Raw genomic sequence first — 17,899 nt, forward strand, 5'->3', positions numbered from 1 at the left:
AGCTATCCTGTGTAACATGAAATAACACTCCCTTGGGGGGGAAAAAAATGAAATAGTGAGAATATACTTTTTTTTCGGCTTCCTGAATATGTGGGAGTTCTGCAGCTCAGCGTTCTCGCAGGTTCTTAGATGAAAAGCCCCAACAGTTCCCGGCAGTATCTGACTTCTCAGGCTGAAATTCAAAGCTGAAACAAGACGTTAATTTTCTCGAATCCACAATGGCGTCTCATGTGGCGGAGGCAGGTCGATCCACATGATGAAATTAGGTGAAGAACTTCAACGCTTATTTCAGCCAGCGCCACTCGCATCCCGAGCCACCGGCAAAACACTGTAGCTACACGTGGGGCACGCAGCGCGAGATGAGCGAAACACAGAAATGTGTCAGAAGTAACAAGAACGAGCGCCGTTTTCCAAAAATAAGGTGATTATGAACGGATGTGAAGCTGGAACTGAGAATATTGGTGTTCATGTGCTTTTTTCCTGGTTACACGTTCGTGGTAAAATGGCAATGTGAAAAATGTGAGCGTAAACATCTGAATCAGGTCACCCGTACCAGTCGGCGTGAATATGGCGTGTGTAAACAAACTTCCGGAAATATTTTAAAAAATGAATGAAGAAGAAGAGGAATACAGCAGAGAAAACAAACAAAGACCCAAGGTACAACTGAATTAATTTCAAGACACCAGACGAGCGCAGAGGAAGAGTAACTGACAGGACGCCGCCGAGCAGAAAAGACAGGAAGAAGCGGCAACATCTGACACACGAGGGCAAAACTACAAAATAAAACAGCGCAAGTGAAGTCCAGCCGAGACAGAGAGAAGTCAAAGGCTTTGGCAAACGACCTCAGAAAGTTTCTGAATAGTTTGAGTGTGTTCACAATCGACGGAGGCCAGTTACTGCGAACATGAAACGTGCAAGCGTTGACAGCGGTGGAAGTTTTCTGGGATGTGAGCGTACTTGTGTGTGCACCCATGCACTTACACACACACACACACACACACACACACACACACACACACACACACACTCACACACACTCAAATACACTCATGTGGGTGGTTTTATGCCTCCTGGCTCCATGTAAAGAAGCAACAGCAGCTTAAATTATCCACATAACTTGTGTTCAGAAAGAGGAAAAACAACAACAATTGTTTAAAATGATAATAGTATGATTAACACGAGGGAACAGAGATGATCACATACGGTCCGCTCACAACCCACACAGAGCCACACGCTAATAAACACGCTACAAGCTTTGATGGATGTTGAAGAACAGAGGGGAGAAATTTGAGGAGTGTTGTTTTCATGCGATGTATGAACAGGGAATTAGAACATCTCAACGCTTGTCAGGCTCAAATTACTTTGCGATTTCAATTAAATGTGCATATGAGGGCACTTACATATGTCAGCAGGCACGGAGACAATCTATGTTTATGTTATTTCTTTTTATACGTTCACAGTTGAATGTGTGCCACGGCCGCCAGTGCTTATTATCGTGTGCATGCGCAAGACGCCACAGTTGGAAGAAGTCACGGCGGTTATGCTGTTTGATTGGCAGAAAGATGTGATTGTGTTAGCGGTTAGCTTAAATAAAAGCTAAATGAATAAATATTGGCTAAATTTGTAAACCTCGGTGTTACTGACTATAACTGAGGCTGTTAAATATGCTAATTCTAATATCTGATAAATATGCCGTTTCTTGAAGCTGAACATTCACGTGCCCATGAAGGCCGACGCTGCTCAAAGTGCTAACTCCTCTCGATTACTTTAGCCCCTTTGACCTAAACTGTGCTAACAACTCTCAATAGTACCTAATTTGTGTAACATGACATGGAAGTGTTAGCCAAGCAGTGTTTTTTGTTGTTGTTGTTTTTTTTAGTTGATGACGAATAAAAGCTAATTTACACACTGCTAACGTGACAGCGGTTAGCCGAAGGTTAGCTGCCGCATATTTAACAATAAGGGCGATTACACTGCATTTATATGAGGCTTTTGTTTTGTAACGGTCCTTCAGTTTCACGTTGTCAGTCACACATAGAAAGTAGACATCTTGCTAACACAGTCAGAAAAATAGATACACCAACGGTGATGGCATTAGCATTTAGAGGGTTCAGTAGCCGCTCTGGCTAGCTTGACTACTAGCCGACAGTACAACTAGATTACAGGAGGACTGAGTGGTTGTGTCTGCGCACTGAAAAGACTTCTGTTGTTCATTTAATTGGATTATTGTTGATGTTCCAGTATACAAGAACTTTGTCGCATGGCATAAGTCGAAGGACGATTAAACGGACAAAGGCATCTTGAGCCGGGGCAGCGTTGAGTTAACCTCTTTGTCCCTGTTTATCTGTTTTTCAGCGTAGTTTCGCCCAGCGTGAAGATTGACTGATTGTTGGTGTTCCGGGTGAAACACCTCAGTGTTGCAGAGCTTCAGGCTGCTTTGGTGCCGACATGCTGCAGGAACTCAGCTCTCACCTGCTTGTTTCGAGGTGCGTTAGCCCCTCAGGCTAAGTTTTTTACATTTGTTTTAAAAAGTCCAGTTTTATTCTGACTTTTTTCTGACATCATGTTAACACCCTAAATGGCAAAATAGTGTGACACAAACTAAACTGCAAGTATATTCATGTAATTATTCACACTATAAACACTGCCCAGTTTGCTGGAGCGTTCGTCAGCGGCAGTTTTTGGCGTCCGGTCCTGCCAGGTGTTTTCTGACAGGTCCTCATTTCCTTGACACCGACGGCTGACACACACACGTGTAGATTTTATTTCTTCTCCGTGTTTTGATGTGTGTGCTGTCAGAGATCAGGTTAAGCTTTAGTAAAGGCCACTCGTAACACACTTCACATGACATCTCCCAGTCGCAGATGTTGCACTTGTCACCATAACCTTTACCGGGCCGCGCTGCAATATGACTCACCTGAGCCCGCAGGCACGCGTGTAATAGTTCAGCCCTCAGTCTGCCCACGTTACACAACTCTGTTATTGTTATTTTAATTCCTGGCTTGCTGCTCTGCCCCGCAGCTGCATTGCGGTTTGGTTTATTTTCTGCTGCCATGGGCACAGAAATAGGTTATCAGCAACAATTACATGACAACCGTCGAGGTAGAAAAACGAACCGCGGGTTTTCCGTGTTGGGAAAGAGGGAGGCTGCAGACAATAAAAGGACGAAGCAAAGAAAATGAGTAAACATAAATTGGGCGGTATTTACACACAAGATGAGGCAGGTTCACACCAGAGCGTATTAACCTCATTCTCCCACATAAACCACCAGCAGGTCCGTGTGTGTGCTACAAACACACATTTACTTGCGTATCTGTAGAAGACATAGAGCTTCAGGCTGCAGCGTGCATGTTGTCCTGGTGCCACGGCAGTTATGGCTGTGACTACGCTGGAGTGCTAATGGCACAGTCTCTACTGGGAGGCCATACTGGGAATGACTTCTTAAAACTGGAAATAAGTTTGATGTCCACATCTTTGCCTCCAAGGCAGCAGGGTTTTTATCTCAAATGTCTGAGGTCAGGTCTGTGGGTAACACAAGCCTGAGACGTCTCCCTCTCTCCCCACGGGGTTCAAACACGCAGGTGAACACACACGAGCCCCCGGCTCATGCTTCAGCGTGAACTTTCAATTTTTAGTTTGACCTATAAATCAGTTTAAATTGCTGCAAACGTGGTTGGGAGATGAAGACGACAGTTGCAACCTGCTACTGCATGGAAATACTGAGGCCCAATACCGCCGCTCCCAGCCATTAGACAGATGAAGAAATCCTTACGTCAAAAAGTGAGGTATTGTGACAGAAAATACAATGATTTCAAGATGTGCTGAGTTAAATCTTTGTACCTCATAATTAGTTTGGCGAAGTGTTTGTCTTATTTTGGCCTGTGGAGCTCCGATGTTTCAGTTGTTTTATTTCTGGACGGCTTCATTCGCAGCGAGCTTGAATTCATTTGTGTGAGAAAGACTGCACGTTTGAGTGGTGACTGGAGGTTAGCCGCGGTTTTTTTTCCCCCCTTTGAATGTTTTGACTTTTTTTTTTTTTTTACTTTTGCAGAATAATCATCTGGGGGAAAAAAATATGGATTTCTTTTTTATTCTCAAATGTCACAAAAAAGGTGTTTGATGATTCCTTCCTACACGCCTCATTTTCATTTTTTCTGACCCTTCTGCTGCGCTGACAGTTTCCACCAAATTCAAAATTTCTGCGTGACAAACGGCACCGCAGCGCCACTCCGAGGTGTGCTGGCTAATTCCTGCAGCCTGTGGTTCGCCATCTTCATCATCGCCATCATCGCCATCCTCTGTTCTGACTGGTGGAACCAGGCTTCTGCTGGGGATTTGAATGCTAATTATTCTGCCCGTGGAGGCGTAACGTTCTGTCAGAGGGTTCCAGAGGAACATGACAGACGAAGCCTGCAGACGTTGGAAAGTCTGCACGCGTCCGGCGGCAGCAGCAGCTGATGAGCTATTGATCAGGAGCGTCAGGCTCCATGACAGCTGGGAGCTAAATATTTAGTGATGAGCTGCTTCTCAACGGCGTTGGTCATGTGACGTGCTGGTTTCCATCTGTGCAGGATTCGTTTACGTTCTCTCACATCAATGAGGTTGTTTTTTTTTATCAGGTTAAAATCAGAATTAAAAGTGACAATCAACAATTGGATTTCAGGGGAGTGATGGCCATGCTTCTGACATCCCTGAGCCTTGAACCTAAGCCACCATTTTACCAGAACTGAACCAGGTTTTCTTGATGCCTGAAGCGAACCATAAGCGTTGACACATCATCAGTTTTCCACATTGATTTACGCATCTTCCAGGGCGGGTTTTCAATCTTTATCAGGATGTGCTAACGTTCATTAACGGGCAGCGTCTCTCTCAAGTAGATGAATAAAATCATGCTGCTGACCCACCAGTTCACTGGGAACGAGCCACAGACCAGGCTCAATACAAACAGTGGTAACAATAATTGTAGAAATGTATACATAGATACACATACATGTATATATATATATGCATAGCAATATTGTTATATTGCTGAAAACAACTCGAAAAATCCTGCATGAATTTGATCTTAGTCAAAACATAAAATAGACACCTAAAGTCTTTGTTGCAGTGTTGAAGAACTGCAAATCTGCAACTATTTCAACACAACAGTTCATGTTGTTCTGGTAAAGGTCCATAAACCATCCATCCATCCATCCCTCCATGTGCCCCCTCTTATCCTGTTGAGGGTGGCGGGGGGTGGAGTCTATCCCAGCAGCCTTCCCCCAGCACAGGTCACCAGTCCATGGCAGGGCCAACACATATAGACAGACAACCATTGGCTCTCCCAGCCACGCCTATGGTCAATTTAGAGTCTGGATTAACCTGGTCCCTCTTGATGTCTTTGGACTGTGCAGGAAGCTGGAGTACCAGAGAGAACCCAGCAGGAACAGGGAGAACATGGAGACTCACCCAGAAAGACCCCGTGCTGCAGCCGGGGCTCCACCCACAACCTTCTTGCTGACCGCTGCTCCACCGGGCCGCCCAGGTCCATAAACATTTACCGTAATAACTAACTGATGAAAACGTGGGATGAACGAAGGTGAAGACATAGAGACACGTAAATGCAGCCGTCTGCGGTGCGGATTGAGATGACGGCGACACGGAGGGAGGCCAGAAAGAACTGGAACTTAACCGAAAACCTGAAACAGAAATAAGCATGCAGGCCAATGTTCTACGACTGTGTGATACAAACGCTGCTACATATAATTATAGAAAATAACATGAGTGGAGACCAAGAGGGAAGTGAAATAATTCTGTGCGATCTTCAGCTAAAGAGCTGCAGCTTGTGTGCTTTCCAGAGTGTTTCATTTGTGCAGCCGGCAGCCGAGCTGAGGGGATGTTAGCGGTCCGGTGCAGAGGGATTAGGGAGTTAGCTGGTTTATATTATGCTCTGCTGCCTCCCTCTCTTTTACTCTCTGGGTTTAATAGTCCTGACAACAAGCATTAACAGGCGGTGGCACCAGGGACCGGCTGCTTTCAGCACCGTGTTAATGGAACAGGCTGGGATCAAACCCGCCAGGGTAATGTTCGCCGGGGAATGTGCCCTCCCCAACACACACACACACACACACACACACACACACACACACACACACACACACACACACACACACACACACATCCCCCCGTCCCTCCTGGCTACAGCCGTGGTCCAGAGAACCAGCTTGAAAATGCCTGGATTGTTGCTGTTATGAGAGGATTTTGAAGCTTTTTTATTTCTGTCTGTCATCACGCGACTAAAAGCACCTCAAACAAAATGGAGGTAACGCTGATTAGAGCCGTTTCACTGCCACAAACAGCTCACAGGGTTGGAAGACTGATCGATACACACACACACACACACGTGAACATTTGTTGTTTGCTGGTGACACTAGAAGAAAATAAAGATACAAAAATAGATGTTGAGTAGTGCTCAACAGTGGACGCCCCCCCCCCCCCACTTGACCATAAGTGACCATGTTTGACTGCTTAAAAATAACAGGAAAACAAAAAGTAGCTAAAAGCACACAAGTGTTTCCATAATCACCTCAAGAGTTAAAGAACTACAACCCCCTTAAGGCGCTGCAACTTCTCCTGATCTGGCAGTTGTGTGATCACTGCTTCTTGTTGCTGGCTGAGTTTCCCCTGATGTCAAAAAAAATGTCATATTAAAATTTTACATACATTTCAAGAGGGAAATGATGTGTCAGTAGCAGGGTTCCACTCAGATGGGTGCGGCTAAACCCAAAATGGCTGACCCTAACGAGTGAAGTAAACACTTCCATGGCAACAGTGTGCTCCACCAATCAGGGGCGCCGCTGCTGTGTTACTTTGGGATCGTGGGTTGTGTAGTAAATCTCTGTGAGATTTTTGATATCAGTGGGGCTTCTGTAGGGGAAGGTATCATCACTTACGACCCACTCAGGCATGATGAGTCGAACTCAGATGGTTCCAGCACTCCTCTGTGGAGGATATAGCACTCCTGGAACCTCCCTCCTCAGCTCTATAAATTATGTGCTGCATTTTAAACACTTGAGGGTCATGAGACAAAAGACAGATCATGATAAAAGAGGAGCGCTTAAGTCACATTGAGCGTAGACAATTGAGGTGGGATGCTCTGATAGATTCCCCCCCTGTGGACATATTCTAGCTAGGAGGAAACCTAGGGGCAGATCTGAAACACGCTGGGGGGGAATACATCCCATCTGGTTAGAGACGCCTCGGGATCCCCTGGGAAGAACTAAAAAAAGTAGAAGTGGCTGGATATGCAGCCAAGAACAAATTAAATGAATTCATGAAACATTTAGGGGGAACATAGGAGCAAGACTGTAGAAGATGAAAAGCTCTGGAGCCGCTTCTACATGGAACTTCCATCTCAGCATAAGCTGATGATTAAGATTGATAAGATTGAGCCCAACATACAATCAACTCACTTCTGACCTGGCAGACACGAGGGGGAAGCAGCAGAAGTGGGGGGAAATGATTGAGGCTACAGGCTAAGCTAAAGGCTGCTAGCCATCTCGCACACGCAAAATCCCTTTCTGTGCCTGCCTCCAACATGAACATGAATCACTGTCAACATGTTTCACGATCATCACAACAGGGAAATATGAATCACGCACGCACACACACACACACACACACACACACACACACACACACAAACACACACAACATATAAATGACCTGAAAATCTAAACATATTCTAGCTGATAGTACAGAAGAACCTCAGGCACAGAGGAAACTCTCCAGGGGAGTAAGAGTCAAACAGAGTTTTTTCCTCAGCAAACATTACGTTCGTTTCTCAGACTTGCCGAATCGTAACAGCAATATGCCGTCACTAAACACCACATGCGTGAATTTGAGGCACATTTTGTGTCTTGGTGGTTGTTAACAAATAACCAAATGTGATTAGAAAGGTAGAAGCTTCAAGCTAGTCGTGGGGATGTTGAAGACATGCAGCTGCTGCTCTGGAGCTTGCGTGTAGCGTAACGTTAGCTTGGCAATGCTAATGATTGGATCCAGGCTTCGAAAATCAAAACGGTGTTCAGTTGTAAATATTAACTCAAACGACAAATGTAAGTTGTACAATTTTTTGTGTTTGTCACAGCGCTTTTCAGCATGAACCAAAATTAATAAAAAAGTCACTTTAGTCTAGGGAAACTACGGTGGGTGCCAACCTCAAACCCCATCACCATAGGGTTCATGATGTGAACCATGTGTTAAAATGTTTGAAAGATTTACTTCCAGCAGAAGACCCTCATATGAAGCTTGTCACGAATACAAACTGTTGCAGGAATACTGTAATATGCTCTCTCAGCATTTAAAATGATTTAAAAACTCCATACAGCATTCCACAGTGCACCATACCCGTTGGAAACCATCAAAGGAAGGCAAATTAGCTTCTGTAGTTAAAAGGCCCTGCTAAAATTACTTTGGCTCGTCTAAAATTGAAATCCAGCCTGCAGTGGAGAACTCTGTACTTGACACTACAGAGCAGGCAAAGACTTCCAGAGCTTCAGACATGGAGAAGTCACACCTCCCCCGGTTCTGGTCTCTGATCCGACGCTGAGCTTTTTATCTGTCTCTTTGGTTTCCAACAGAGCCTGCTGATCACCATTCACAGGCAGAGGAGAAGCAGCAAGCTGACGCCTGCTTTCAGAGTCATGTTAATTGACCAGACTGGGCTCAAAACCACCAGGATGGGGCTCCTTGGGGGACCATGGCTCCCCCCAGCAAGAGAGTCAGCTTTACTTCCCAGGAGTAAGCCTCAAAAAGAGGCGTTGGGCTGTTGATGCGTGTGTTCCTGATGCTCGCGCCACAGTAACCACTCCATAACAATGGCGTTCTCTCTATTTTGTGTTCATGCGTGGAGCTTGGATGCGTGTTTTGGGTAAGGAAGCACTGGCGCTGGCTTCCTGCGAAGCCACTGATCGCGTCTCTGACGTTGATAAACTAAAACAGTTTTCACCTCCATCGCCCCGATTCGCTCAACTTTGTTGCGATGTCACTACACGTCCGTCAACATGAGCGTGGAGCCCTCGCTGTGTTACAGACACTTAACAGCCGATAGAAACGTCAATCTCCAGTCTGACTGATCAATATTCTCCTGATCAATAGCTGGATAGGCGTCGACCCAGAGAAAGGTTGTAAACAACTTATTAATCTGACAAAAGATCAAAAGATCCATCGCTACAAATGTCAGATTTCATTAACTCGTCACCTCCTGAGATGTAAAAAAAAGAAAAAGAAAAAAAGCTTCGATTTGTATCTGAAATCAGAACATGTCATGACTTCAATCTGCTGTGTGTGTGTGGATATGTGAGTGAGTGTGTGTGTGTGTGTGTGTGTGTGTGTGTGTGTGTATATGTGAGAGTGTGTGGGTGGTGAGTATAAAGACAGATAGGAAGTCTCTCTCTCTCTCTTTCTCTCTCTCAGAGCTCCTCAGGGACATTTTCTCTCAATTTATTTTGATCTTTGCATTTTTCAAAAGGCAGTAAAACTCAAGTAAACAAAGAAAATGAGGGTAGCATCTTCAAGATGAAGCTTTGAAGCCGGTTCGCTCATCTGTTTCTATTTTCACTCTTTATCCATTTGATATTTTCTTCACACTGTTTCACACAGACAGCAGCTGCAGAGGAGATACATCATCGACACAAAATATCTCATTTGTCTTGTGTGACAGAGACTATACATCAGGCTTGGTAGAATGCATTTATCAGGAGGCTGAAGTCTGCTGGTGCGGCGTTTCTCAACCACTGGGTTGGGGCCTGTGGGCGGGCCGTGTGTGCCCTCTAGTGGGTCACAACAATGCTTTCAAATTGAAGCTTTCAATGTACTTTCCTCAGCTTGTTCAGCGAATGTGACCTGAGGCTTCAAGGGTGAACATAATTCAATAATTTCTCTTAAAATCCATGGCTGAGTTTAGCTAACTGAACTTCTGGAGCGGAAAGTAATGAAGAAGTTACAAGAGCAAACACATGCAGGGCCCGATGAAGTTTGGATCTCAGATGAGGCACAAACACCTCCTAACTGAAGCGCCAGCGTGAGGCAACAATCCCGACTCACGCTGGATTACATTACTACAGTTCAAATAGATTATTAGATCAGAAAGGATCAGATTAGCCAACATAATTTGGGATTCTTTAGAGGACCCTGGTCGGTTACATGGAGGAGGACCTTGACGTAGCGAACCCCCGGTCAAGTGGTTGTATTCAGTATTCAGTATTTGTCAAAGATTACTGCGATTACCGAGCCTGACGTCGTTCAACTGTCGTGTTTTTCTGATTCTATATTTATTCGTTGATAATGAACATTCCTCTCAGAGGCCAACTTTCACCTGAGTTCTTCTTTATTTTATCACAATTTACAAAAAAAAAAAAACCTCTGCCGATGCTCTAATTAACAGGCTTTGTCTGCCGCATAATAGTTCTGCCATTCACCACTTTTCAATGTCAGTTTAAAGAGGAAAGAATTCCATAATGTGAGAGATGTTCAGCAGATACTGCAAACAATACTACAAGTTAAATGGCTCGTGTTTGCTCAGTTTCAGAGGTAGAATATCAGTAATAATGACAACTAGTTGATTCATTAGTGATCGAACAACAGACAAAGGGAGAAAGATAATTATAATTGAGTTTGACAAGTGCATTAATTAAATAATTCTTAAAACTTTTCACAAATTATTTAGTTGTAGATGAAGAGGCATATAGGAGCATGGATGCCCAGTACTGAATTTATTTATATAGCCGATACTACGATATTTTACAACCGATGTGGACAACAGCCAATAATTGCGGATCTCGGTTTCTGTTAAAGTCTGGAAAAGAAAAATAGCGTTTTTGAAATATTTCCATTTTGCAAATGGAAACACTGTGAATTTTAAAATGTATTTTTTTTTATTCCCATAAATTTTTAGCCCATTAAGGACACTGAATCGAACCATATCATATCATATTGTCATATCGTAACGTATCGTAGCGCAGCGCATTGTACCGTATCGTACCTTACCATATCATATCAAACTGTATCATATCATATTGTATCATAGCGTAATGTATCGTATCACATCGTACCCTATCATATCATATTGTACTGTATCCTACCATATCATATTGTATCAAAATGTACCGTATCATATTGTATCATATCGTAACGTATCGTATCACATCGTACCCATGTCATATTGTATCAAAACATATCGTATCATATCGTAACGTATCACATCGTACCCTATCATATCATATTGTAACGTATTGTATCCTACCATGTCATATTGTATCAAAACACATCGTATCATATCGTAACGTATCACATCGTACCCTATCATATCATATTGTAACGTATTGTATCCTACCATGTCATATTGTATCAAAACACATCGTATCATATCGTAACGTATCACATCGTACCCTATCATATCATATTGTAACGTATTGTACCCTACCATATCATATTGTATCAAAACATCATATCGTATCATATTGTATCATATCGTAACGTATCGTATCATTTTGTACCGTATCATATCACATCGTACCCTATCATATCATATTGTATCGTATTGTACGTATATGTATCATGTCATATATCATGATATATCGCATCATAGCGTATCATATCAAAGATATCGGACTGATACTGATACATTTAAACAAAAAGACCAAATTTAAACCAAAGACAAAACAAGGGTGATGCAATGACAGTATCCTGCATCCCGTCTGGGCTTTGAGAATTTAACAGCTCCTATTCTGCTGACGGACATCCTTACTGGGATGTTGCGGACGTCCCCATCAGCACCCTCTCATGCCCGGTCCCAAGCCAGGATGGGAGAGGACTGAGCAGCCCGTGAAGTCAGCGGAAAGTTTCTGCCATTTTTCAGACCATTCCTGGTGTTCTGGGGTTCATTTTGCTGTCATGAGTGTGAATTGAAAAGGGGGGGGGGGGGGGTGTAAGCAGCCCCTGTAAAACTCACTGTGAGACCCTGTTAACCACCTGGTATGTAGGCATGGAAACCACTTTCCACCACAGCCTCAGGTGCCGCTTCAGTCTGCTTGCTGGCTCACCTCTGTGAGGGCAACTGGATTCAGAATTTCAGCAGTTTGATAATTCAGCAGCCGCCAGGGAGAAATGTGAGAGACGTGCTCGGATTTGAGAAATGTGAAGGTCAATTTTATAGATCGTCTCTCCGTGGTGTTTAACAAATCTACAATTCATAGTTTGAAGATTCACGAATTTGCATCAAGGGCAGAGAGACATGTGCAGGGTGTAGAATAGGCTGTTAAATAGATATGTTGAGAAATTAAATTCACGTCAAGGGAACTTTGAATCAATATTCTCGGAAACTAACCAACCACAACCTCACAGAAACCATACGACCCAGTCTAGCAACAAAAGTCTCAACATCTGGATCCAGTCAGAGCTTCTTCAGAACCAGACACTCGTTTAGGACAGAACCCTGCACGTGGTAAGACTGGTGTGTCCTGGTGATGAGCCGAAAACTGAATTACAGACCAAAGGGGTCCGGGTCTGACAGCTGGAGGGTTACCCTGATCCCAGTCAGTGTTGTCCTCTGGTCCAGATCTCCTGTAGCTTACATTCCCACCATGATGAGTCAGGGCGAGTCACCGGTCCACTTTACGAGGCCCAGATCTGGCCCAGTTCACTACATTTGCCAATACAGAACCTGAGCCCAAGGTGCCAAAACTGGGCCTGGATTAGGCAAATCTGGCAGGTTTCTGGGTCGATGGCAAATGACTTAACTGGTGTTTTGACCCACACTTGAACACATTGCTGCGATTTGGACGTTGCGGCAGTCTTGTGGTTTGCCACCATCCTACTGAGATGCTACTCGTTAGCCACATCAAACATAAACAACTGAAAAGAGGATTATGATGTTTTGGTTTGGTTGGGTACTTTTTCCTGCCGTCTGAGTCGCTTGTGGTTAATTTGAAGTTGATCTCCTGCCAGGTTATTGATCAAGAAACAAATAGATGGAGTGATCAACATCCGTCTGGCCGTCAGGAGTGTGTGTGTGTGTGTGTTTGAGGAATCCCCTGAGGAGTGTGTGTGTGTGTGTGTGTGTGTGTGTGTGTGTGTGTGTGTGTGTGTCTACAACAAGTCCTAAAAACAACCTCAAAATAAAATCTGTTAAAGTGCGTCGTTTGGTGCGAGATGTAATTTTTCACCTCACCAAAGGTGAAGAATTGCGAGCTGAGGCTCGTTTTCTCGCCGAGGAGCCTGTTGTGCTTTTTTTTTTTTCTTCTTTCTTCTTCACTTTAACGCAGTTTTGGTATTTTCAACATCCATGCAAAAACAAACATGCAGCTCTTTTGAGCCCAGGAGGCGAAAATCATCACACAAATCCACAACGCGCAATCGATTCTCTCTCAGATGGAACCGGGAGCAGAAACATTTGAAAACCCAGCAGGTTTTCATCATGTTGTTGGTTTGATAGCAGAGACGCCAGGAGCCACTCAGCCATCAAAAGATGCACGCACATACACACACACACACACACACACAAACAGGTTATTGCGACTGAAAGCAGATTTTCCAGAGATTTAAGGAAACTCAGGTGTTGATTGAATCACTCAGAGGACTGAGGGCTGCCAGCCCAGATTCCATTTGATACTTTTGATGCACTTTTTTATTTATTAATATTTTTACAATAAACTTCTCATCGATTGACAGCTGTATTTCAACCACTTGGGCCACTTTTGAAAACATTAAGCTGGAAGGAGCAGACAGCATCAGGAGGCTACGTCCTATGTTCTACATTCCAGAGGTTTATTGTCATGTTACAACGCACAATGAAACTCTCCCTTCACGCAGTAATTAGGGTTTTATTATTATATTTTATTCACTGAAATTGAAAGTTTGATATTCTGAGCGGTCCATGTCACCCTGACTCCACTTTGGGTCTATAAACTCATTTCTCGGTTAGCAAATACATCCAAGTCTCGTTCCTCCTGCAAACTTTACCCTTATGTAAGTCAAATCTGTTCACTTAGGGTTAGGATTTGGGATATTTGTGTGACACGGTGGTTTTGTCATCAGTCTAAAAACTGATGATCCTTCATTGCGCGACTTGTCTTGACATCTACTGTGACTTCAAAAATATGAAGCGGGAGCTGAACCTTCAAAAAAAGGAAAAAAAGAAATACATCAATAGTATTTGAAGATGTGGGAACACCGTGGCAGAGGTCTTCAGGTTTACACACAAAAAACTTTTTTCTTTTTTTTTGCTTTCGGAAAAAATGTCTGATGAAAGACATGATTTCCCGAATCTCAACAAAACGAACAAAAATCACCACAATTACACCACTTTTCACAGCCGGGAGCTGCAAAACACACAAAGTCACAGCAGATTTTTATTTTTCCAAAAGAAGGAATCGTGAACCTCTGTAAAAAAAAAACAACAACCCAACAACACATAACCACCTCTGAGCTTCAACTTGAATTTATCTGCCAAAAATCTTTTTATTCTGTCTCATTAGAAATTTAGCCCAAAGGAAGAAGCTAGTAGCAGCAAGGTTGTGTTGAAAAAGGCTAAAATTCTGCATTTCTCAGTGTAACTGTGAAGCTATCAGGCGAGAGCTCCTATGCTGGTCACCACTCTTGACTTATGGCACAATAACATCTGCTCTTGCTAGCTTGGCAGCTAACAGGTTCTTCAGTAAAAATCCAGGTCAATGATGTTCACCCTCGCAAGTAAATGCAGTCACAACAACACGTGCGGGAACAACCACAACTAGCTTGCTGTTAGCTTAAGGCTAACGCAACACTGGCAGACCCACAGATGGGCGGACGCGGTTAGCGTCCAAGTTTTTTTGTTGTAATGTTTTCAATGTGAAATACCAATTGTTTCTAATGACCACAACATGTGAGCTTCACTTTCACGTAGGTATGACTAACAAGCCTCTCGTCTGAAGGATTCAGCAAGAAAAATATGCATGACGTGGCTAACAAAAGGTTTTTGCTTGAAGACTTTTCTACTACTTTTCCACAGCAAGTTTACCGGGACAAGCAGCACAGCAGCCGCCATCAATGCAGCTTAGTGAGAGTACGGCAACTCTACGGGGACAGGATATTTTTTATTCTCCAGTTTTTTTGTAAAGCAAAGATCAAGCAAAAACAACTTCCTAACTTTTCCTTGCAACATAACTCAGTTTCATCAGTGAAGAACGAGTAAACAAACACCCACAGGCTGCTGGGGTGGCGGGGGTTAAATGCCTTGCTCAGGAGCACTTGGCAAGTGTCTGCTGGAGGGGAAAATGCGACCTTCAAAGCTGTGAAATATCCTGGTATGAAAAGTCTGTCTCTTGAACTTTGCTCTTAAAATATTCAAACCTGATTAGATAAAATGTTCCGCCCACGCTACCTTTACTTTAGGATGATCACACTCGTGTTTGTGTGAAAAAACTGCTTGATGCTCTGATGACTCGGCAGCGCCGACAACGACGCGCCAGCTTTGATTGTGCGGGAGAGGGAGGACGACCGCCCCTGGAGAGCCGGCAGCTCCTGGCTTGCTGTGGTTTTGCCTGTGAAAGGTTTCCAGGGGAGGACATGTTGCCCAACGCCACCTTGAAGCAGCACCTTTGGGGCGTGAATATGAGGAAGATGGCCGCCGTATGGCTCTTTAGAAGCGGGTACTGCAGTGACCTTTCAGAGGAGGGCTTCATTAGAGGAGACAGCAGCCGATGGGGGCTGGAGGCAGCGGCGGCGGCGGCGTTGGCTGAGTGCTAATCACATGAAGGCCACGTGCTATATCTGGGCAACAGAGTACAGGCTGATAGGCAGATAGACTGGATGTGCACACAAGCATGTAATGATTTGGACACACACACACACACATTTCTATGTCTGCCTCTAATCAGAACTTCCTTTCACATTTTCTTTCGTCGTCACTCTCTCGTTGACCTCACACAAACCCTCCCACAACATTTACATACTACACCACAACAGTAAATATGTTTTGCAGAAAAGGTCACGCTGGCTGAATTACAATTTCATCAACATAATTTGGTATAATACATTTTGGTGGCTGCGGGAAGATAAGAGAATCGAGGGGGGAGGGGGAGGGAGCGACGCCGTCGCCAGAGAACCCCGGACACAAAACAACTTGGTGTCTTTGCTGGCGTTGTTTGTTGAAAGCACTCTTTCACGGCAAGGCGCCAACCGTTAGTAGCAGACACAACTCAACGATAACACAGGAGCTGTTCCAGGTCCGTTAATCTGCTCAATTTAAGTGGTTGTTACCATGGAGATGACGCCAACAGGAACCAGCCAGGTGTGTTTTTGGTGGTGTGCGTGCTCATTCTAGTTCAGCAGTGGGACGCTGCGGGTGGTTACGGCTCAAACACGGTGAGGCAGGGGGAACACGTTTTTCTAAGCTCAACCAGGACGTCAAACGTTCCCTCAATATGGAGAAACTCTCCTGATGACTTCAGCGCTTTAAAAGTGAATTATAAATTAAGATTTGAGTTCTTCTTCTGTGTTTGATATCGTTTGTACTCCTCAGTCGTCCCTCCAGGACGGATAACGTGATTTGAATTGAACTGAACTAATGAAACAGACCCCCAATAAATCCTCGCCGCCGTTGCCTTCGCCGCCGCCTTATTAAATCGGTGAGAGACGTTGATCTTTTTTTGTTCGTGGTCATTTTGGAGGCTGAGATCTGAGCCACTTGAGGGTTTCAATACCCAGAACTCTTCTGGGTATTTTGAACAACCCAATGTTTCTATTGGATTATTTAAATATTGACTGGCTACACTACGGTTTTAGCATTCAAAAGAATTTATGTCCAAAGGAATAAAATAAAAATCTTTTAATCTTTGTAAATGAGATTTCTGGTTGGCCCAGGAACTTCGTTTAAATTATTCCCAAACCAGCTTCTTCTCATCCTGATTCTTCCATTCCTGCGACGCTCCTCCAGACATGTTGACGCAGAGGAAATGGAAGTGTTGTGATTTATATTTATGATTGTTTAGGCATCGGCATACATTCAGACCTACGTTTGCCCTCTAACTTGGTGCTAAAAGACTAAAAATCAAATTCCTCCCCAAATTGTTTGAGAAGTTTGATAGGTCGGGGGAGGGGGGGTTACGATTTGAGTCGACTGCAACACATTTCCCATCGCAAATCTCGATAAAATGATAAAAATGTTTAAGTGTTAAAACGGGGCTTTTCAATGCTATAAAATCATCTTTCATGATGAAAGGAAAGCGCCTTTTTCAGAGCTCCAGCTCTGATTCATCCGGTTCCCTCCTACGGTGGCCCCCGTGGGTCATTACATTCATGCATGACGAGTGTGTTGCTCCTTGTTTCATGAGCTTGATATTATTCAAAGGGTGCGTTGCTCCCAGCTCCTTCTTCACTTCTGACCTGATCTGACCTTTTTCGGCTGCTTCATGTTTCCTTTCTTGCCTCCCATCACGCTTCACGGTGAACGAATCTCGGCTTAGTGCCAGCTGGGGCGGAGGCCGGGGGCAACAATCGACAACCGGGTAACGCTGAAGGCTCAGACCATCTTAGGGTCTCACATTAAACAAGGCTTTTTTGTTTTAGTTTCACAAGATAGAAACATTTCTCTCTCCTGCGCTGCATTAAGGGGCTAAGACCCATGCTAGTTAGCTTAGCACTAAAAAAAAGGTGGGAATGCGTTAGCATACCTCTGTCAAAAGTCATCCAACACTCTTAAGCAGAACAGTGTTTATCTGCATTCACGTAACCGGGGTTGCCAATAACGTTTGGTATCAATTTTTGTAAAAATACGAGACACCGCCGCGTCTGAATCAGACGCATAGTTGAAAACTACTTTTCTGACCCAGCGGATTGACGCAGCACCTCAGAAGCTCCGCTGGACCATCGAATCCAGAAC

The 17,899-nt window shown here is 44.1% G+C and overlaps 1 protein-coding gene and 1 long non-coding RNA gene across 11 annotated transcripts in view; one reads left to right on the top strand and one right to left on the bottom strand.

Annotated features, from left to right (window-relative positions):
* Positions 1–17,899, bottom strand: part of grid1b (glutamate receptor, ionotropic, delta 1b) — a 381,406-nt gene that overhangs the window by 60,327 nt on the left and 303,180 nt on the right. Inside the window, exon 1 of one of the 10 annotated variants that reach the window (XM_086194883.1) lies at positions 5,449–5,907. The exons of the other annotated variants lie outside the window; for them this stretch is intronic. Within the exon in view, the coding sequence (XP_086051009.1) occupies positions 5,449–5,697 (249 nt within the window). The 5' untranslated portion in view covers positions 5,698–5,907. Of the gene's footprint in view, positions 1–5,448; positions 5,908–17,899 lie in introns of those variants that run through there. 10 annotated transcript variants of the gene reach the window in all.
* Positions 198–6,139, top strand: LOC147240002 (uncharacterized). Its single transcript, XR_015111442.1, has 3 exons — positions 198–421; positions 2,356–2,486; positions 5,394–6,139. It is a non-coding gene; the product is annotated as an uncharacterized LOC147240002 (long non-coding RNA).

This window comes from Aulostomus chinensis, chromosome 23 (genome assembly GCF_037954235.1).
Source record: "Aulostomus chinensis isolate RoL2024-O1b breed Wild chromosome 23, RoL_Achi_v1.0, whole genome shotgun sequence".
Lineage (NCBI taxonomy): Eukaryota > Metazoa > Chordata > Actinopteri > Syngnathiformes > Aulostomidae > Aulostomus > Aulostomus chinensis.